The 22,825-nt window shown below is 44.9% G+C and overlaps 1 protein-coding gene and 1 long non-coding RNA gene across 7 annotated transcripts in view; one reads left to right on the top strand and one right to left on the bottom strand.

Annotated features, from left to right (window-relative positions):
- ATP13A5 (ATPase 13A5) overlaps window positions 1–22,825 on the top strand; it is a 57,631-nt gene that overhangs the window by 23,655 nt on the left and 11,151 nt on the right. For 2 of the 4 annotated variants that reach the window (XM_050963868.1, XM_050963867.1), the window contains exons 12-24: window positions 172–360; window positions 1,600–1,661; window positions 6,443–6,593; window positions 10,401–10,487; window positions 12,529–12,685; window positions 16,005–16,122; window positions 16,710–16,834; window positions 17,478–17,641; window positions 18,330–18,452; window positions 19,357–19,436; window positions 20,757–20,799; window positions 22,144–22,253; window positions 22,577–22,673. In XM_050963868.1, the coding sequence (XP_050819825.1) occupies window positions 172–360; window positions 1,600–1,661; window positions 6,443–6,593; window positions 10,401–10,487; window positions 12,529–12,685; window positions 16,005–16,122; window positions 16,710–16,834; window positions 17,478–17,641; window positions 18,330–18,452; window positions 19,357–19,436; window positions 20,757–20,799; window positions 22,144–22,253; window positions 22,577–22,673 (1,506 nt within the window). The remainder of the gene's footprint in view (window positions 1–171; window positions 361–1,599; window positions 1,662–6,442; window positions 6,594–10,400; window positions 10,488–12,528; window positions 12,686–16,004; window positions 16,123–16,709; window positions 16,835–17,477; window positions 17,642–18,329; window positions 18,453–19,356; window positions 19,437–20,756; window positions 20,800–22,143; window positions 22,254–22,576; window positions 22,674–22,825) is intronic. The other 2 variants (XM_050963869.1, XM_050963870.1) reach the window with 2 other exon arrangements.
- Window positions 134–16,581, bottom strand: LOC127056304 (uncharacterized). 3 transcript variants are annotated; one of them, XR_007775774.1, is made up of 4 exons: window positions 15,148–16,581; window positions 8,331–8,667; window positions 6,426–6,533; window positions 134–279 (listed from the first exon to the last, which is right to left on the bottom strand). It is a non-coding gene; the product is annotated as an uncharacterized LOC127056304 (long non-coding RNA). The 3 variants fall into 3 exon arrangements; XR_007775775.1 differs by having other exon boundaries at window positions 16,299–16,581; XR_007775776.1 differs by lacking the exon at window positions 134–279 and adding an exon at window positions 2,138–2,973.

Below are 22,825 nucleotides of genomic sequence, written 5' to 3'. Positions count from 1 at the left end.
AATTCCTTCCCCACTGGAATTCCTTCCTTCTGAACCCTGAGTAAGGCAGCTGTTTGGAACATCACACTGCACGTACAGCTTCTGCTCAGATAGTCCAAGCTTTTGAACATTCAAAGAGTAAAAACAGGTCGAATATCATCAACAGGTTTGTTGTGTTTTTTTCTTTTCCAGAAACCAGTAGCTGAAACAGTGGCAATGGCACTCCTCCTCTTCACTGTTTCTGTCCCTCCTGCAATACCAGCTGCTTTGACAACAGGGATTGTTTATGCCCAAAAGAGGCTGAAGAATAAGAAAATTTTCTGTATCAGCCCCCAGAGGATAAATATATGCGGGCAAATAAACCTGGTTTGCTTTGACAAAGTAAGAAACATATTACAGCTTTTAAAGCAAGATTGCTGCAATAGTTTTTAATGCTTTTTGCAGGTTTGGGATTTTGTTCTATTAATGCCATAAATGTTCTTAGCACTTTTGTTCTTGCTCACTCATAGCCAAGAAGTCAAATTCAGGCTGCCTCCTCTGGGTATGCTGGACCCAAGACTTGCACAAAGCCTTCCAGGCAGAACCCTCTTCAGCGAGCTGAAGGGGTGGGGGTAGTAGCCACACAGGCATGAGTGTCACCATACAGCCTGCTTGCCAGCGAGGCATGCTCTGTGCCTGCTCTGGGGCGTGATGCAGAGGTTACTCTGGAATCTGTGCTTGCCTAGGAATCACCACATATAACAAAGGTGATGGAATTGGTGCTATTCCACGCTGACCTGTCCCCAGCCCCAATACAGATTAGCTCCTGAAAGCCCAGTTTCTCAAGTGTCCCTGTGGTCTCTGAGAATCTCTTCCTGGGCATGTTCGCAGGAAGAGTTTGGGTTCAACTGCTGTGGAGTCCCCCAACCTCACAGAGTTTGCACACATCACTCCACCTCAGGCAGGAACAACTCCCAGTGCTCTGTGTAGGGCAGTAACTGAATCAAAACGTGGTCCCCGCCCCAGGCTGACATTGCCTCCAGACTGGACCCAGACCATGGTTCACCCGGATCCTGCCTCCAGACTCATCTCTGGATCTTTCTGTGGTTTTTACATTAATTCCGTTGTCTTTTAACGTGTGGTGAATAATATACCTCCAGACACTGAAACTCTCCTGAAAACAATGAGCCAGGTTTACAGCAAGTACGAATCAGCGAAATCCCACTGTACCGTGCGTAATTGTGCTAGCTTAGGCAAGCTGGGAATTTGATCCATAATTTCCTTTTATCCCCAACATTCATCCTTGTGATCTTATACCCCTTTCAACATTTCTGAGATGTCTTGACTCTCTCTGCCCAGAACATACAATTTAATTTTCATGTTTTCAACTATACAAGGCCAGTTCCTGGGCTGAGGTGAACCAGTTCAGCTCCATTCATTTCAGCAAAGCTAGGATGATCTTCACAACTGAGTATCCAGCCTGCTGTAGTTTGTTGTAAATGTATTCCCGGTTCTCCTCTCAGTTACACCAGTTTTACACTGGCGTGACTGATTTCAGTGCGGTTTGATGTACACTAGCGTTAGTCAGAGAATCAGGGCCTGAACCTCTAATAAAATAATCAGATGTTTGTTTGACCCTAGACTGGCACCCTAACAGAAGATGGACTGGACCTCTGGGGGCTGATCCCTTCAGAAGGAAGCCGGTAAGGATCTTTGTCCACAAATGGATTTTGCATTTTGGGATTGTGTTTAGTGATGGGCAGATCTCAGATATATTATCTAAACAGCCAAGAGTTCATCTCAACCTTACCTCTGAGGGAGCTTCCTCATATGTCCAGCTATAGGAAAGAGAGGGGCAATGTGGTCTAGTGACTAGGACACTGGCGTGGGAGTTAAGAGAACTGGGGTCTCCTCACAGCTCATTCCCTGGCCTGATGGGCAAGTTGCTTTGCCTCTTTCACTTCCCTCGTTGTCCTGTCCTGTCTAGCCAACCATCTGTTGCCCAAACAACTTTAAAAATAAATGAAATTGCTACTTAGGCCACTACATCCAGACCACCCTCAACAGACATACCTTACCAGCCAAACTCATCAGATTGAAATGTTCGGACTCCACCCTGATGTGACAAACTGCATTTCAATTCCTGTTCCAAAATTCTTTGAGAGCCTGAGGTGACAAGTGGTGTGTAATTGCAAAAGGTGTTGATTATAGCCAAAATCAGCTGTTTATTGTTCATGCCATGGCTATAAAAAATCATTTAAAACCCACATTGCACTGTGCATATTCCATTGGGCTCAAATACATTTGAGGAGAGATTAGCTGCCCATCATCTTTCGCAGGGGATCAGCATATGCATTATATCAACATCCCAGACTTTAGCAGTGGTTGCCAACATCTCAGGTACTTCGGCACAGAGGAGATAATTGTATCATGATGAGTGACAGAGTGAGCCAGAAAGCTGCAGCGATGTACAGTGCCAGTGTAGACAAGCCCTAAGTTTCTCACAGGACAGAGAGAAAATTAATATCTGATGCACATTACATAACATTAATTAACAAATGCCACCCAATAAAGGATTATTTGGTAAGATTTTCCTGTATTTAGCAATACAATCTCTACTTGGCTCTTGGCCATTAACTAATAGAGGTTGCATGCACAATTCTCTCCAGACAGGACATTTTGTTTGGCAGAAAGCTCAAAAACCACAACAAGGAAAATAGCCCTGAATAATCTCATGATTATTTCACTTGAGTTAACTGTGTAGTTCAGTGTCTGTTCATGTGACATGGAGAACAAAATGAGCTACACATGCAAATAAATTTGTATTCAGTGTTCCTGTAGCTGTGTTGGTCCTAGGATATGAGAGAGACAAGGCGGGTGAAGTAATATCTTTTATTGGAGCAACTTCTGTTGTTGAGAGACACAAGCTTTTGATCTTACACAGAACTTTTCTTCAGGTTCTGGCCACCGGGTGTCTCTTTCACCACAAGAAATTGGTCCAATAAGAGATATTACCTGCAAATAAAATTGACATTATGTACTAGGAAATTTTACAAGGTGCCAACAGGGGCATCATTTCAGATTTCCATGGTTGGGGAGTGGGCAAATTTCAGTGGCGATCCAGGGGAAGAGCCCCTATATTTAGTGGTCTGGGAGGTGTAGACCCCAGGTAGGTCTGGCATGACTGAGGAGCAGCCGAGCCAAATTTGAGTGGCTTTGCAACCCTATGCTCCAGATCACAATGGCAAACCTTTGGGGCAGCTGGGCGGTTAACCTGGGCCCTATCTTAGCAAAATTCAGGTTTCACTTTGACTCAGACATTGTTGGGGCTGGGGCTGGACCTCACAGGCCTGTAGATCCCAGCCCCTATGAGCAAAGGGAATGGTGCAATGCCCCCCTCCTGCCCTATCTCAATGGCATGTTCAGACTTTGCACAGCAAGAAGCCATACTGATGACTTGCCAACATACCAGTATGGGCTATTGATTTCTGCACTGATCTAATTAGTAAATCTGCATCATTACTTCACTCTTCCTTAAACAACCTCCTACAAAGAGACTTGCTGAGGGCTAAGCTGGGTGTTACTATGCAGTTTCAGCAAAAACAAGGAGTCCTTGTGGCACCTTAGAGACTAACAAATGTATTTTGGCAGAAGCTTTTGTGGGCTATAATCCACTTCATCAGATGCATGGAGTGAAAAAATACAGAAAGCAGTATAAATATTACAGAACATGAAAAGATAGCAGTTGCCTTAACAAGTGGAGGGTCAGTGCTAACGAGGCCAACGCAATCAAGGTGGAAGTGGCCTATTAGTTTTCAACAATTTGCAAGAAAGGGTGAATATTAAGGGAGGGAAAATTACGTTTTATAGTAACCCATCCACTCCCAGTCTTTATTCAGGCCTAATCTGATGGTGTCCTGTTTGCAAATTAATTCCAGTTCTGCAATTTCTCGTTGAAGTCTGTTTTTGAAGTTCTTTTGTCGAAGAATTGCCACTTTTAAGTCTGTTATTGAGTGTCCAGAGACAATGAAATGTTCTCCTACTGATTTTTGAATGTTGCAATTCTTGATGTCTGATTTGTGTCCATTTATTCTTTTGTGTAGAGATTGTCTGGTTTGGCCAATGTACATGGCAGAGGGGCATTGCTGGCACATGATGGCATATATCACATTGGTAGATGTGCAGATGAACGAGCCCCTGATGGTGTGGCTGATGTGGTTAGGTCCTAGGATGGTTAGGTCTTTATTCAGGCCTAATTTGATGGTGTCCAGTTTGCAGTTAGGTCCTATGAGGGTGTCCCTTGAATAGCTGTGTGGACAGAGTTAGCAATGGTGTTTGTTGCAGGGATTGGTTCCTGGGTTAGTATTTTTGTTGTGTGGTGTGTAGTTGCTGGTGAATATTTATATTCAGGTTGGGGGTTGTCCGTAAGTGAGGACAGGCCTGTCTCCCAAGGTCTGTGAGAGTGAGAGATCGTCCTTCAGGATAGGTTGCAGATCTTTGATGATGCCTGGAGAAGTTTTAGTTGGGGGCTGTAGGTGACAGGTAGTGGTGTTCTGTTACTTTCTGTGTTGGGCCTGTTTTGTAGTAGGTGACTTCTGGGTTAGCTGATACTCACACCTGTCAACTGTTGGAAATGTGCGATGTCCATCTTGATTTCATTGGCCTTGTTAGCACTACAAAAGAGTGCCACAAGGACTCCTGGTTGTTTTTGCTGATACAGACTAACATGGTTACCACTCTGAAACCTATGCAGTTTCAGTAAAGGAATGTCACTCCGCATGTGAAATGTCCTTTTGTACTTTTAAACAAGATAAAAGAACAGCAAGAATGCTTATACAGCATTTAACTACTTTAAAATGCTTTATAGGCATTAGTTAATTAATTTGCCAAATTACAATAAGAGCCCAAGGGCTAGATCTAAGTTGCCTGAAATGGTACAGATTTTGGTGGCTCGCAGAGGGTATATCCAGACTACCCACTGGATGGGTGGGTAGCGATCGGTTTATCGGAGATCGATATATTGCGTCTCATCTAGAAGTGATATATCGATCCCCGAACGGGCTCCCGTCGACTCCGGAACTCCACCAGGGCGAATGGCAGTAGCGGAGTCGACAGGGGGAGCTGCAGCCGTCGATCCTGCACCGTAAGGACGGGAGGAAAGTCGAAATAAGATACTTCGACTTCAACTACGCTATGTAGACCAGGCCAGAGACTACAGGATCCACAATGCAATCCTGCTTCTTGATCTCATATTACCATATTCTGCATTGTTGAACTCCACATTTTGCCATTTCTGATTTAGTAGTAAAGGAGGATAAATAAATTATAGCTTCTCTTTACCATGCTCACATAAAACTTAATGGGCCTCCTGTTAGCTGAACATGCCATGGAGCAGATACATTCTAAGAAAACAGACAGTGCTAGGCTGTGTAATAGTTGCGTGTCCTAGAGCCATAGGAAAGAGAGAATCAATCAAGATTATAGTGGGGGAGAAATAATCTAGGATGAAATTGTAAAGACTTCACTCAGCCCAAACTGGTTTATGCTCCGTTTCTGCCTCAGGCAGGAGGAGAGAGCATATTCCGGGAATGCTGCATTACACTGCATTGTTCAGGGCCTGAGTCTCTTCTACCCCCGTGTACATCAGTGGAGTAATACAGGTTTTAAAACAGGTGCACATGAGAGATGTCTCAGGTCCTCAGATGTTAAGGCCACTAGTATAAATGAAGGGGTTGGACATAATTCTCTGCACTGCACCTTGTGTCATCATTTACACTTGTGCTAAGTGGATGTAAAATGTTAACAAGTCAGAATTCTCCACTTACACCAGCAGTGGCCTTTCACAGCTGTTGGCACAGAGGTAAATAACTCATTGTGCAGGGCAGTGGAGAATCAGGCCCAGCGAAGTCCAGCGTGTCACTTTGACACTTCACCAACACTCTGTTGGGCTCCCAACAGGAAACTGTTCAGTGGGACGTTTGCAGTGTTGTAGCTGTGTTGTTCCCAGGATATGAGCGAGACAAGGTAGGGGAGGTAATATCTATCTTTCATTGGTCCTGTAAAAGATACAACCTCACCTACCTTGTCTTGCTCAGTGAGATGTAGCAGACTACAGGAAGTGTCATCACTCTTTTCTGTTTGTGTCCAAGATCTCTCCTTTAATAAATAACAACAGGAGCTGTCAAGCAGGGCTCTAAAGCTCCTGTGTTAACTGTAGTATTCATAGCCAATTCCCTCAGAGAGTAATAGCACAGTGCGAAGCTGAAATGTAAAGTTCCATGCTAATTATGTTTAAGATACCTTTGGCTCATTGAGGAGGTTAGGCCTGTATATGAAATGGCCTGGGGCCTGAATGTTCAGCTGCTGCTAATAGGCATAGCTCCACTGAAGTCAGCCGAGAGGAATCTGTTTACACCAGTAGAGGATCTGTCCCAGTGAATCTATTTGTAAAGAAATTGTACACTAACCCTCTGTTTTAAATCAGTTTCCAGAACGTCTACAGCTTTGCCTCTGGTACTCCTTTGCCTTGGGGACTGCCGTGTGGAGCCATGGCGAGCTGTCATTCACTCATAGTTCTGGATGAGAAGATACAGGGAGACCCACTGGACAGGAAAATGTTTGAGTGCACTTGCTGGGTAAACGTGACTGTTATTCTAACTGCATGTACACAGTATGCAAATCCTTGAAGGCATTCCCCTAATCACCAGGCAAGCAACTGCAGACCTGGCGGCAGCAATATGTAACAGCTAGCAAAATTCCAGTGCCTGGACCACTAAATGGGTCCCTGGTCCTGGCCATAATCATTTCATAGCATTCTGCCTGCAGTTCTGCCAAAGACTAGTGAGCTCTGGCTGTTTTTACTAAATTCTGAGGCATTGCCACAGGACTGCATCTGCCTCTGGAGTTCTAGCAATTAACTTCCCTGAGGGTACCTGCCACACACCTGATCTGTCAGTGGGTTTGAAAGAAAGACTTTTTTCATCTCCCTGTGTGTGATTTGAAACCAGATTCCAGGGAGGTAGTGAAGTGCCAGCCCCCTCCTCACTAGTAGCAAGGCCATGGCTCCTATAACTGGCTTCACTTCCTGCAGTGAGAGACTGCTGTAGGACAAGAGGGGAAGCAACCAGCTGGTTCTGCATGGATGCAGTCAGGGAGAGGAGTATTTTATCCCATCAGCAAAGAGATACGCTGCCCTGTCCTTATGGAGGCCTGGCTAGAGACTGTAGCTAAGTAGACAGCCACTCTCCCCTGGGGCTTAAAGAAGAGATGCTTGGGAGAGAAGCAGCTGTGGGAAAAGGCACCAGGCTGTGATTAAGGTTGGATTAAGGGCTAAGGCATGGACGGCCGGTGACCTGGCGTTGGGGGAGGCTAGCCCCTGGCCCCTCCCCTTTTGCCCAAGTCCCATCCCCCCTCCCTCTCCCTTTTTGCTCCCCCTCAGGAGCCCAGAGCACCCCCACCATCGCTGGGTGGTGCGGCCACAGAGCCCCCAGCACCTGAAGCACCAGTTGGCTGGGCAGCACAACCCCAGTGCCAGCCATCCCGAGTCCCTGTGGCAGGCTGGCCAGCCCCAGCCCCAGCCCCAGCCAGCATGGATCAGGGCAGAGTGTTGGGAACTGCAGGAGCGGTCTGAGGATGGAGTGTGGGCGGGACCACGCCAGGCTGTTTGGGGTGCCACAACCTCCCCCAGCCTATGATACCTGCCACCCATGGCTAAGCGGGGGGGGGGGGGGGGCGAGGGGGCATGTGAGAGCTCTCCCACTGCATATCCCTCCAGTAGGTATTAAGAAAAAAATATGGGATGGTTGTCAAACAGCTTGTACTGTTTAATGAATAGAGTATGTCAGCTTCTTAAGAAAATGTTTTATATGAATAGAGGACATTTGAAATAAGAGACAACGTGCAGGTGTGTCATCCAGGTTCACAAGCCTGGATGATCTAGTATCCTTGCTGTGTCCACTTTTAAAATAAGGAAAGATGAATACCTGGGAAACATCTGACATATTTTCATGAAAGACTGTGACTCAGTTTCCCATCTCATCTTGTTACCTGCCAGGTGTGAAAGTGTTAATTTCTTTTTTTGGAACAGAACAAGCAATGCAATATCTTTGGGGATGGTTAGTCTATTCATGCTTCAGGTATCAGGAACTAAAAATCACAAGGGGGTAATTAATGCAAATCCCTAGAAAGGTAAACAAGTCTATAGGAGTACCGCCCTGGGGAAATTGCATACAGTGGTTTTGACAGTAGACAAAAAACTGAGAATTGTATAAAGTGGGCAGCCTGCTATGGGAGAAGTGTCACTCTCACTCGTTCCAGGAACTGATAAGAGCCACTGACTCTACAGAAGGGGTTTGAAGGACTTTCAAACCTACCAGGGTCTCCATGTGGAAGATGGATGACTCCTGTTCAGACAGGCATTCACATCACCTGGTTATAGTTTTCAAATTATCAGAGGGGTAACCGTGTTAGTCTGGATCTGTAAAAGCAGCAAAGAATCTTGTGGCACCTTATAGACTAACAGATGTTTTGGAGCATTGGTGGACGTGCAGGTGAATGAACCAGTGATGGTGTGGCTGATCTGGTTAGGTCCTGTGATGATGTCACTGGTGTAGATATGTGGGTAGAGTTGGCATCAAGGTTTGTTGCATGGATTGGTTCCTGAGCTAGAGTTACTATAGTATAGTATACATCGGCCAAACTGGACAGTCTCTATGGAAAAGGATAAATGGACACAAATCAGATATTAGGAATGGCAATATACAGAAACCTGTAGGAGAACACTTCAGTCTCCCTGGCCACACTATAGCAGACCTTAAGGTGGCCATCCTGCAGCAAAAAAACTTCAGGACCAGACTTCAAAGAGAAACTGCTGAGCTTCAGTTCATCTGCAAATTTGACACCATCAGCTCAGGATTAAACAAAGACTGTGAATGGCTTGCCAACTACAGAACCAGTTTCTCCTCTCTTGGTTTTCACACCTCAACTGCTAGAACAGGGCCTCATCCTCCCTGATTGAACTAACCTCATTATCTCGAGCTTGCTTGCATATATATACCTGCCCCTGGAAATTTCCACTACATGCATCTGACGAAGTGGGTATTCACCTACGAAAGCTCATGCTCCAAAACATCTGTTAGTCTATAAGGTGCCACAGGATTCTTTGCTGCTTTTTCAAATTATGTTTTCTCTCTAATGCTTTGGTTCTAAATAGATATTGACTGGTCATTGGTTAGCCCTGTCATAGTGGCTGAGAGAGAAGGTTGACAGATGCTAAACAAAACTCAGACTTGTTAAGGTGACCAGTGAGTTGTAGGAGAAAATGGCAGCTTAAATCCCTGGTCTGGAGGGAGGGGGATGCAGGTTCCTGCCCAGAGAGAGATGGTGGGTACAGGCCTGAAACCCAAGTAGGGTGCCCTCAAATAGGCCGTGAAAGGGTCAGAAGTATTTAACTCAGAATGGTGACAACCCTCAATCCCACAGAGCCCCATCATTCTTGCTTCGTGGTCCTTTCTGTCCCTTCCTCCCCCAAGCAATAGCAGCATGGCTGATGTGTGGCTGTGCAGTGTGGTATATGATGGAGATACTGTGCATAATGGAGAGGAGAATTTTGACCTAACATGGGTAAGAACACATTAAAGGCCCTTTTCTAAACACAGCCTTCCAGATGCACCTGTGCTTTTTGTACACGCATGTTACATTGTTGTTTAGCGCTCAGAAGTGGGCATTACACTTTAGGGACTTACCAACAGAGAGCAGGTGTTCACAGCATGAGCCGATGAAAAATGTGATCTCATGTAATCATAGACACCCCAGATTGTGGTTGGCAGGCACCTCCCAGTGTATCTAGCCAAATGCTCTGACTGAAGCAGGAAGGGCCCAGTACTACTATTTCCAGAGACTTACCTAACCTGTTTTAAACAAGGTATTATGACATAACCAATTGGTTCATTGTCTAAATGTGTCTAGCTTCAACATCTTGTAAAACTCATGGATGTTAAATTTACCTGTATTCCATCACCCTTTGTGTTTACACTGGTGACAGACATATGAAAGTATGGATGTTGTGTATGAGGACCCATGGGATCAGCCCAGGGGAGCTGAGATATCCAGTTTCTGCTGGAAGTTTTGTGAGCATGGCATTTTGAGTGAAAGGTATGTTTTCTGGTTGATTGGCTTTTGGTTTTTTGCATTCTCACAGCGCAAAGAAACAACAACAAAAAACCAAACAAACCTCGCTTGTGAAATGTTGCAAAGTCAAATTTCAGAAGTGCAAAGAAACCAAAATGAAAAGGTGAAAACTTGAGCACAAAGTTTAACCTCCCAAAGACGGGAACTTTTGCACATCCTTAAGTATACCTGTGGCCACAGGTGTAGGTTGAATATTTAAATGCTTCCAGGTTAATGTCCTAATTTTATTATTGGTGTAATTTTCCCCTCCAAAGGAAATGGAAGATTCCAGTACAGCTCATAGTAAGACTGCAGTACCAGATACAAGTGTAATCGTTAAACCAGGACCAAACACTAGAAATGTGAGTTCTGTGTTTTTAACAGAAAGAATATGGTGTGTATGTAACTCCTAGCAGAAGTAACATTCATTTATCTCTCCAATGTCGAGAATTGGCTGGCAGCTGTAAATTGCCTCAGCTGTTCTTTTATGCTATTTTTGCATCTTATGAAAGGTGTTGCTTTAATGGGGTCAGCACCTGCCTCTCACAAATGCCCCCTTCTCTGAGTGACAGGGCCTGTAATCTCTCAGTTCCTTCCAGCAGCGCAGCACCCCCCTCTCGCGAGCACCCCCCTCCAACCGATGGGTCTCTCGGCAGGTCTTCAGTGACTCAGTCCTCTGACCGAGCCACCTACACTGTCCCCCTTCCAGGGTACACTGTCCAACCGGGCCTATCTCAAAGTCCTCAGTAACGCCCTGTAGCCCTCCGTGGGCACCAACATCTCTGAAGCCCGGTCCTCAGTCTGACCAACAGGCCTATCTCAATACCCTAGTTGGCCAGCTTACATGAGAAGTTCCTGCTCTGGAGTGGAGCAGCATGCCCAGGCCTTCCTCCCTGGGGACTCTTCGCCTGGCCTCTAGTCCTCTGACCCCAGCTCTTCAGCTGCCCTGGGCCTGGCTTAGGTGAATCCTGGCAGCCAGCCAGAAGCTATTCCCTCACTTCCCCAGTCCCCACCAGCCAGGGCCACCTCCTGCTTACCTACTCCCCGCAAGCAGAGTGTACTCACTTCCTGCAGCTCCTTTTATACGCGCCTGCTGGGCCCTCATTGGCTGCTCCCTGTAGCCTCTCCGATTGTCTGCTTCCCCTATAGCCATTCTAGGCCACTTGGAGGACCTCTCCACTGCTCCTTTCCTGGGATGGGCATGCCAGGACTCTGAGGCCTCCAGCAAGGGTCCTTTGGGCCTAGTCCACCCCACCACAGTCTCTTTGAAAACTTGTCCCTGTGTTAAATTGGAGGAAGTCAGTCAGACACACTAAACTGGCTGTTTGAGGATGTACAGGCAGGGGTGAATCCATTTTAAACAGTTCCTGTGAATGCAGCAAAGCAGCGTTTCCCTGAGAGAGAAATATATAGGGCAGGGGAGGGGAAGGGAGGGGAGGGGGATGAGACAGATCTAAAGGAAGGGACAGAGGAAGAACAACGTTTGCAAAAATTAAAAATGTAAGAGAGAATAAAATAAATGATCAGAAGAAGAGAGCGAGCAGAAGAGGGACAACAGTGGTGTGAAATGAGAAAAACTATTTGCTATACGGGTAGCAGCAAAGTTTTCCTGCACGTTTCTTTCACACACTTGGGAAGACTCTTAGAGATGAAAAATAGACATTCTAAGAAGTAAAGACAGATGCCTCCTGGAGGACTCCTCTAACATTACCAACAAAGCAAATATGCTTTTCTAGGCTATTCAAAGTGAGACCTGTGCAGGGAACAGCTGACAAAACTGAATATTAACAAATCACCTGAACTGGATCAAATGCCCTGTTTACTAGACTGAACTAATCTATAGGAAGAGACACGTGCATTATAACATACTGAAAAAAATAAAAAGAATAATACAAGTATTACTTCACTCCAAGCATTTCTTCCTTAGTTCTCAAAGGATTTCACATAAATAAATGCAAAATGGCTAATGAAAGACAGATTAGAACAAAGCACAAACCAGGATGGAAAGCACAGGCTGAATATCAGGAGGGGGGAAAAGCCACTACGGTCTGTAAGCTGTGGAATAGTTTGCCACAGGAAGCAGTGGTAGGAAGCCCCATCTTCAGAGACAATTTAAAAGCTATCCGAGACTGAGCATTAAAGAATGTGCTATAGGAAACAGTCCTGGATTTTCTAGGGGAAGTGTATGGAAATAGATGAGAGATCCAGTTGTACAATTTGTGTCTGGTCCCTGTGATCCCACGTGCAAAAGGTAGCAAGTGAAATGCCCTCAGGCTAATTATCTCAACTCCAGAGAGAACTCACAATAGGAAACAAGTCCCAAGCTAGCCAAAAGACAGATTTTATGTTTGCAAAATGAATTGAGTATCTAATTTAACATCCTACCTTCCTGACTTTCCTCAGGCTCCAGTGGATGGGATAGCAATCCTACGTCAGTTCCCATTTTCCTCTGGGCTGCAGAGGATGTCTGTCATTACCCAGCAGCTTGGGAAGGACCAGTATGATCTGTATATGAAGGGAGCACCAGAAATGGTGACCAGCTTTTGCAGACCAGAAACTGGTATGGAAATGTATCTATATGTATAAATGTACATATCTTTATTTTTGCTCAGTCCAAAAGGAAATTGCCCTTGAGAGTTACTGTGCACCTGTAAATCTCATTGATACAGCTACCATGGCCGCACTCGCATGGTCCAAGAGCTGATTTGATGTACAGTCAGATGCTACGATGATTTACACTAGCTGAGTTTCATTGACTATTTACATAGTGGACAATTGGGCCCATAACTGGATGTTAGCATGTCCAAATACCTGATTTAGATAAGCAGTCATGGTCATTGCACGGGCAGTGACATGCATATCTTTGACTAACAAAAGAGGTAAGAGCACAAATACAGTTTCCAGATATGTACATTCAGCACTGTAAGACTGACTAGTCTCACAGAAGCTTTCTATCTGAGTGCTGGGAGAGGAGCTACGTGAATGTAAATTATTGTTAACAATAACTGCTGTAGAAAACTGCCAGCTTTCCTTTTTCCTTTTTGAAATTTGAACCGGGGCTTCTATTCTCATTCTGCTAGCAAACATAAGCTCCTTTTTTATTATGAAAACACCACTAACAACTTGAAACTCAGATCAGATTCACTGAAATGTTTTCCAAGTTTCATGAAGATTCTGAGCAAACATGGGATGGGACCAATGCCTGGCTGTGTTTTTGAATGGCACTGGAGAGAAACCGGGTGAAAATGGCTTTGCTGAGCCACTCTGGGAGATTTTGGGGAATGATGGGAGGGTGCAGCTTAGCCATCACAAGCCTAATTACGTAAGTCTCTGAAATGAGTTTCACACAGTTCTATCAACCCAGACAAGAAAAGCATCTTAAACTGATTCCTGTTCTGGTTTCTCGAGTTTGTTATCCAGCCATTTTAGTGTAGGTGTTGATCCACAGTATAATAAATAATTAGGCACTATACAATGCAGCTACAGTATGAAATACGGCTTTTTTTCCAGGTCAAATAGGTAGACTATCCTAAAGTTACATATGCCTTTAAAATCTCTCTATGGAATTATCAGAACCAATTGTAGATTGCAGGCGTGACCCCTAGCTACTTCCAACTCACACTCAGCACAACTGGGGGAAGGACAAGAGGCAGAAGTAGTTTTAATTCATCTTTGTGCCTCTCTTGGTCCTGGGCCTTCCCCAGTGTAAATGATAGCAGTCACAGAAGCTTCTCATATCTATGTCATGCCCTGGGCCCAACCCAGCCCATTCACAAAGCCAGCTGCTTGCCATCAAAGAAAGCTCCCACTGAGGCACAGAAATATTAAGTGATTCACCCAAAAAGTTACAGAGCATTTAAGTGGAAGAACTCAGATTTGAAAGAGACAGAGCAGGGTCAAACTTGAGGCTGAGAGCAGTGGAGAAGTTCATAGCCAAGTTCCAGGCTGGGGCCAATACCAAGGACCAGAGTCCAAGTCAGGGTCCAGGTCAGGAGGCAAGAGCCACTTCAAGGCAAGGTCAAAGCCAGACATTCCAGGGCAGACATGGTCATGATGGCGCAGAAGCTCCACACTGTTGCCTGAACACTTCCCAGAATGCCCTGGGGGTTTACATAGGGTTGAGTGCCAGTCAGGAGCCATGGGGCTGCTGCCTGTCTCTCTGAGGTGAGACTTCGTGTGGGCTGTGGTCAGAGCAGGTTGTGGGTAGTGGAGCACAAGCTAATTACAGCAGCCCCTGGAAGGACTGCATGCCTGGCAGCTTTGCATGCTCAGGTTCAAGACCTGCTAGGCCTTTCTAGGGGCACCCTCTGCTGGTCTGGGCTTGCCAGGATGGCCTATGTGATGCGGGGGCCTCCCCACACTGGCCCTGACAGGGTTGAATTAGGCCAGACAAGCCCAATTAAGCAGGAAACAGGGGAGATATTTTATGAGGAGGCTGCTAATTGGAAGCAAGATCACAGGTGGGTTTTACTGTGGCATACCAGAATACAATCCAGGCCCCAGGGGGCATGGGCGGGCTGTGTCACTCCTGCCCTGCAACCTTGGGTGCCTTACAATGCCTTGCTGAAGTATGCCTTGCTGTCCCCGGGCTGCTCAAACTGTATGCATGCCGCACGCTGAGTATCTGTGCAACTGCAGCCTGCCAGCCACACTCTGTCTCTCAGCAGCCTAGGTTGTACTGCAGAGTGATCCCAACACACCCCCAGTCCCAGATTTTCCCTAGAAATGTATGTTCTGTACTGCCCAGTCCTCTTCTGGACAATACAAGTTATATTAAGTCCATTATTTCTTTAAAAAAAAAATTATATGCACACAACTTGTCACCCCAAATGGAGTTTCCCAGACGCTTCAGTTTAAACACATTGGATTAAATCAAACAAGTTTATAAACTACAAACAGAGATTTTAAGAATATACAAGTAATGAGGCATAAAAGTCAGAAATGGTTACAAGAAAAATAAAGATAAAATACTACTAGTGCCTAGCTTAACAAACTGTTAAATTCAAAGCAAAACTTTCTCACCACGTGTTCAGCTGTCTCACTGACCAAACTTCTCAGGTCAGGACCCTTCACCCAGGGTCCAACAAATGCTTTGTCGCGTGAGCTGCACTGAACATGATTGGCAGGAAAGAGAGGGGAGTGTCGTGGGGCGTCTGCTCCTTTTTCTAATCCCGTCCCCACTTTGAGAAGCATTACCAGATGGAAACAAGGCGGCAGGCAGTCTGTGTGGAAGGGAACTCCATGCTGTGTCTTTGCTAAGGTCAGGTCTGTGCTACAGACCTATACGGTATAACTGTGCCACTCGGGGGTGTGAAAAATCGACACCCCTGAGTGACAGTTATACGCACCTAACCCCCCGTGTAGACAGCGCTCTGTCATCTCTTGGATTTACCAAACAGGAGCCACGAGGCTGCTACCTCTCAGACCCCTGGAGATGAGACTTCCTGTGGTCTGTGTCCACAGCGGGTCATGGGTAGTGGTTATAATTATTGCTGGATGGCACAAAGGGTTGTTTGATGCTTAGCTGCTCTGCAGGCCTAGGTTCAAGACTCCCTCGACCTTATTTAAAGTGCAAGGAGGCCCTGTGGTTAGAACAGGAACTACTCTAACCACAAGACCTCCTTGTACTTTACATACTTTTTAAAGCATAAAACAAACTCGTAGTCCAGTTGTTTGAAATATTCAAATCTAGTTATCAGCTCCAGAGCCTTTGGATTAAAAACAGCTGATCATTTGCTGAGAAAGAACGTGGTATTGGTAAATGATGAGCATGTAATATGCACAGATTAAGCCATAGAAGAAAAGAACCAAAGACTGGATGTTCTTTAAGTCACTTAAACCATAAGACTTGCCCACATATTCTTTTCTCCTCTAAACAGTCCCAATTGATTTCATAAAGGAGCTTAAGGTTTACACGACCCAAGGTTTCAGAGTGATTGCACTGGCACATAGAGCACTAAACATGGGAAAGGATGTGGAACTGGACAACTTAGAGAGGTAAGCTTTGCTAATGTCCTGTTATCACTGCTGGATACCTCTCCACACTAACTCTTCAGGACCTGCCAGAGGAGAGGGAGCTGGGAATAGCTAAGCCATTTAGCATGATCCCTACACTGCTAATCGCCAAGTAAGCTAATGCTCCTGGTAAATGGGTTAAACTCAGCCCCCATTACCTTAATCTTTGCATTAGTTCTGTGCTGGCATGTGCCAGCCCAGCATGGCGAGCAGCTGGGGATGGGAGCAGAAAGGACGCATGTCTCCTCCCCATGTACGCTGTCTTCCAGGGGGTAGAGCAGATTTCTGTTTCTGAAGATATCTGGCGCGCGCGCACACGCATGCGCGTGTGTGTGTGTCCTGGCTACGCTTCCTGCTTAGTCCACACAGCCATGTTGTGGAGGCATGGCAGCTTGTGCAAAGCTGTAGACACGTAAATGCTCAGTGAGACGCTTTGCTTCGCATTCAAGATCAGTTACGTTTCACTGGAAAGAAAAGTGCAACCTAGTATGGATTCTATATCAAACAAATGCTGCTCCCACCCCAAACACTATGGAAACAATCTCTCGGGGTGTTATCTTCATTCTCAGGGAGGAAGTGGAGTCTGACCTGACGTTCCTGGGCCTTCTGATAATGGAAAATCGGCTGAAGGCAGAGACCAAGCCTGTGCTGGAAGAACTCAGCACTGCCCGCATCAGGAGCGTTATGATCACAGGTATCGTCTCTGGGCCTGACCCTGTAGCCCTCCAGGTACAGAACTCCCACGTTGGACAACAGGAGTTCCATGAGCCAATGGCTCACAGGATCTGGTCCTCGGACTTGCTGTCCTTGTTACATTAGCTCAGGGGTAGGCAACCTATGGCATGCATGCTGAAGGCGGCACACAAGCTGATTTTCTGTGGCACTCACACTGCCCAGGTCCTGGCCATCGCTCTGGGGGGGCTCTGCATTTTAATTTAATTTTAAATGAAGCTTCTTAAATAATTTGAAAACCTTATTTACTTTACATACAACAATAGTTTAGTTATATATTATAGACTTATAGAAGGAGACCTTCTAAAAATGTTAAAATATATTGCTGGCACGCCAAACCTTAAATTAGAGTGAATAAATGAAGACTCGGCACACCGCTTCTGAAAGGTTGCCGACCCCTGCACTAGCTCTAGATTAGTGCAATGCCCCTGAGTTAAACAATTACAGTAGCATACCCCTCGTGTAACAGTGGAGAATCGGCCCTCTGGTGTCTAGAAAAAACTGGGGGAATGAACGCTTGGGGTGGGCACAGTGTGTAGCGCAGCAACAATAGTAAAGTTGCAGTAGATAGAAGAGACAATCTGCCTCACTTGTTTATTTGACAGGTGACAACCTTCAGACAGCTGTTACTGTGGCCAAAAATTCTGGTATGATTTCCAAGACCAGCAAAGTGATTCTCATTGAAGCAAGTGAACCAGAAGGACCCACCCCAGCATCCATTACCTGGCAACTAGTGGAAGATAGCAAACAAATGGCAGCTGGAATCACTGTAAGCACAACTGGGGGACGTGGTCACTTTTCAAATGCTGATGGGATTTAATGAAGCACTGAGGCTTTTAATATGTGAAAAGTGGTTTTTTTACTACTTTGCCCAATAGACTTGAAGTTGCTGTGACATGAAGAAAACATGCAGGATTTTTTTTAAATGTTCCATCAGCTGGGGAAGTGATATTTGATATAGCCATCAGCTCAGAACAACTCATAAAATATAATAGCAAATAATAATAGTACTCTGCAGGTATATAGCATGTCTCATTCACCTAGTACGGCTCTATGGTTAAATACAACTAGAAACATATGTTGTGTCTGGAAACAAACTTCAGTGTAATTTCTATAGCATAATTGCCAATCACGTTGGTTAACATGTAGTAATTAACAAGTGTTAGACCACAAATAAGTAGTCACATGGAGACAGAGCCACAAAGTTTTACAAAGGGATGGTAGGTGAGGTAAATATTATCCCCATTTTATTGATGGAAAACTGAGGCACAAGGTGGTTAAATGTCTTTTCCAAGGTTTGTGACAAGGTGGACAGTGAAACCCAGGCTTCTAGATTCCAGTTCTCTAGCCACTAACCACAATACAGTCATGATTTGAGCAAGTACATTTGTCCCTTTCATTAATCACATATTAAGACATTATGATCCCAGTCTAAGAATAACTCATCTGATTTCTAGGACACATGTGTTAATATTGAGGAAAGAACCATTCCTGAAAGGGAAAGCAACAATTACCACTTTGCCTTGAATGGAAAATCCTATCAGATTATAGTGAAGCATTTCAAGAGTTTGCTGCCAAAAGTAAGTTTGCGAGGAAACAAAGAGCTGGTTTTACAAAAACATTGAATTTCAAAGGTGCTGTACTGATAAACAGGTGTGAGTCACTCAGCTCATTCTCAACAAAGAGACCGTGACCGTGCAATGGCCTCTGTGTTCCGCAACTTTATTCTGAATGCTCCTCTCTTAGCTGGTCGGTGTTCATTTTGCTGAGGCTTCAAATAATGCCATTTAGGGCATTTTAAATATTCATCTGTCTCACAAGCGGATAAGAGGAAGCACAGAATTCATTTAATTGTAGCAGTCCAATTAGGGAAAAACACAGGCATGAATCAGCATTTCTAGAGCTGTGGTAGTAACTAATAAAACTGGTCACTAGCGCTATTGGTGAATGATAAAAGGATCACATAGCCTGGATATGCTGTTTGATCCAGAAGAGTTGAGCTAAATTTAAAGGGATAATGTTCATGCTGCAGGAAAATGATCACACAGAGATGGGATCACATTGCAAACTCCTACAGGCTGATCCAAAGTCTATTAAAGTCATTGGAAAGACTCCCATTGACTTCAATGGACTTGGTGTTGGTGTCACGCCCTTATTTTGGAACTGGATTTTAAACACTTCGAAATTTGTGGATCTTGTGACCCTGGGTTTTGGTACAGATTTTTATGAGAAGAATCAGGTTCAGATTCCAAAAACTCCAACATGTGGGGAGGAGGTTTAGATCAGGTGGGTTGGTTCAATACCACCAGTAGATCAAAGATGAAAAGCAGTAAGATGCTATTCCATCTGATTCAATAATGAAGCAGGGCTGAATTCTCCCTTATGCTGCTAGGTATCATACAAGGGACACTGGATTCCTAACAGCGTTAAAATATTTGGGGTTTGTTTTTTCAATCTAGTACCTCAATATTCTTCCCTCTACAGATACTAGTGAATGGGACTGTTTTTGCTAGAATGTCTCCTGGGCAGAAATCCAGCCTCATTGAAGAATTTCAAAAACTGAAGTAGGTTCAGCAGAATGTTTTCTAAACATAATTACAATAGATATTGCAGCACAGAGAAGTAAAGCACAGTGTATCTTTACTTCTGATTACAGAACTCAGCTTTCTTCCCCACCCTTTCTCCAGGCTTAAAAGCTCTATATACCCTCTGAGCTTGCAGTGTATGGTCCACTTTCACCCAAATTCACACCTAATACACAACTGCAGCGACTTTAGCCTTAGAATAATGTTAGCCACTACTCTCTACGTTATAATATATAACAGGCACCATGAAGCATGAGTGGCAGGATGAAATAAAAATACATGGGTCAGACCCCAATTTCATTTACCACAGAGTTGCTCCACCCGAGCTGAATGGAGTTACCCCAGGCTGCGAAAAGCAGATCAAATCTGGCACCTGATACTGGACTGAAACTGGCTCATTCAGGCATTAATGTGGAAATTAATATTTCCCATGGCCAGATACCACACTGTTTGTAAACGTTGTCTGCAATGCAGAGGCAAGAGAAATACTTTTTGTAACTTTTTTACAGTAAAATGATTGCTTCTGATGCAGTGACCACTCCAGAGATTGAAAACCCTGCGTGTACACTGTTGAGGTAGTGCTGAGCAGGGACAAAGACAGCGCAGGTTTCCCTGTGCTGAACACTGCAGTCTTCTTTGTTGCTCAGTAATGGGTCACACAACTGAACTCTCAAAAACACTTTCTAGCATGTTGTATAGATATTAGTGCAGAGGTTCCCAAAACTATCTGCGGAGAATTGGCTGGTCACATGATAATGGGTCTGCCTCTTTCCAGCTGCACTCACTGATAAAACTATGGTATAGTGTCTTTGGACTTTCAGAAAGCCTTTGACGAAGTCCCTCACCAAAGGCTCTTAAGCAAAATAAGCAGTCATGGGATAAGAGGGAAGGTTCTCTCATGGATCAGAGACCAGCTAAAACATAGGAACCAAAGAGTAGGAATAAATGGTCAGTTTTCACAATGGAGAGAGGTAAATAGCGGAGTTCCCTAAGGAGCTGTACTGGAATCTCTGCTGTTTGACATATTCATAAATGATCTGACAACGTTAAAACGTAAGCAAGTTAAAAACAAAACACAAAATTGGAGTAAGTACCATAGGAAAACAGCCACCTCTCTATCCCTTACTCCACCAACACACACTCCTATACTAGGGCAGTAGGTGAAATGTAGTCAGTCACCTCTTTGTTCTGATGTGACATATTTGAAGATCCTAAATGAGTATATGAGAGAGTATCTTAAATGATAAAACAATTAAGTACAAAGTTCACCTATTAATTTTTTTTGTTTGTCCCTCTCAGTTACTATGTGGGTATGTGTGGAGATGGAGCCAATGACTGCGGGGTACGTAGAAACAAAAATCCTTCATCCTCCTGAAATGGTGTCTTTCCTTTTGTCATTCTGCCAAGTGCCATGAAAAGAGTAGCTTAATCTATTGCCATGAAACATTCTAACAGCACTGTCCAAATTAGGTTGTCAGAACATACAATCAATATATCCTTCAATGTGTCCCTTTTAGAAACATTCTTTGATGGAATTCTTCATGTAAATATGCACTCAACTAGAGTTATTGGGTATGATGAGATATATTGGATAGGAATGTTCCTTTCTTATATTTTTACATTTCCAAAGGCAGTGTAATCTTCTGGGATGCATGGTGGAATAGCCTAGTCATTAACTATAAATACAGCCCTATCAAATTCATGGTCCATTTTGGTCAATTTCACGATCATAGAATTAAAAAAATTGTAAATGTCATGGTTTCAGATATTTAAATATGAAATTTCACAGTATTGTAACGGTGGGAATCCTGACCCAAAACAGGATCGTGGGGGGAATTGCAAGGGTATTGTAGGGGAATCACAGTGTTGCCATCCTTACTTCTGTGCTGCTGTCTTCAGAGCTTGGCAATCGGAGGGAGGCTGCTGGCCAGGCACCCAGCTTTGAAGGCAGTGCCACCACCAGCAGCAGTGCAGAAGTAAGGGTGGCAATACCATACCATGCCCCCCTCATTTCTGCGCTGCTGCTGGCAGCAGCACTGGCCTTCAGAGCTGGACTCCCAGCTGGTAGTCTCAGAGTTTCCCACACTTGGGGGTGATTACCGGGATGGCATCGGAAGTGGCCTGTGCGGAGGAAGAGGAAGTCCTGGCCCTCTACAGCCCATCTGGGACTAGCAGCTGGAGCCCAGCACACAATAGGGGCCCCTGGCTGGGGTGCCCGCAGTTCTGCACCTCCTTGTCTCCAGGCCCAGCGCTTGGGAGTTAAAGGGGCCTTGGGCTGTCTGTGCATGTATGGGGGGGGGGTGACCACAGGCCCCCCTGACCACGAGGCCCAGGGTGGTCACCCGCTCACCCACCTGTAAGGCCAGCCCTCTACCCCCTCCATAAAGTGCCAACACATCCCCCCAAAGTATGCCACTCTCACTTCTGCGCTACTGCTGGTGGTGGCACTGCCTTCAGAGCTGGACTCCCAACCAGAAACTGCTATTCTCCGGCCACCCAAGTCTGGGAAATCTGGTCTCCCCCGGGAAATCTGGCTATTGCAAGGGAGACCAGATTTCGCAGTCTACGACATGTATTTCACAGTCATGAAAACATACAGGACATACTGTGAGGAGCAAGTTCACATGGTCAGGGTGATGAAGTCTGTAGTAATGTCTTATCCTGCTCATACACTGGTGTATTTCAGGCTTTGAAAATGGCCCACGCAGGGATATCATTGTCAGAGCAGGAGGCATCGGTGGCTTCGCCTTTCACTTCCCAAGTTCCCAACATAGAGTGTGTGCCCGAGCTGATCAGGTAAAGCAATCTCACTGTGGGCTATCTGTTCTAGTACGTTATTTATACACTACATTTCAAAGCACTGTGTGCAGGATTGTTCCCTATGCAACTTCTATTACCTGCAGTCACACGACGGTCACCGCTTTCCCTGAAACCACTAATGCAAAATCAGGAGTACACTCACATATAAATACAAAAATAGGTCCTGAAAAAACAAAGTAAATTTCCTTGTAACACCATGAACTAAAATTCAAACAAACTGAGCTGCTTGTCTTCGGCAGAGCCCTATAGCTGTTAAAATTGCTTGTTCTATAGTCACCACAGAATTTTTCTCTTTACAGGGAAGGTCGTGCTGCTTTGGTTGCTTCTTTTGCTGTGTTTAAGTACCTGACCCTGTACGGCCTGACTCAGTTTATTGGCACTGCTCTGCTTTACTGGGTATGTGTCTAAAACCAATCTCTCATCAATGAGCTGTGTCTTTCTCCAGATTGTAATCCTTACTAACATCCCATAGCTAGGAAGCAAAGTTCTGCATTGCTCCAAAGTATTGTCAAGGTGTCACAAGCCGGGTAACAGATAGCAGAAATCAG

Source organism: Gopherus flavomarginatus, chromosome 8, assembly GCF_025201925.1.
Source record: "Gopherus flavomarginatus isolate rGopFla2 chromosome 8, rGopFla2.mat.asm, whole genome shotgun sequence".
Lineage (NCBI taxonomy): Eukaryota > Metazoa > Chordata > Testudines > Testudinidae > Gopherus > Gopherus flavomarginatus.
The sequence above is the reverse complement of the archived record's forward strand: the minus strand, read 5'-3'. Positions and strand labels throughout refer to the sequence as shown.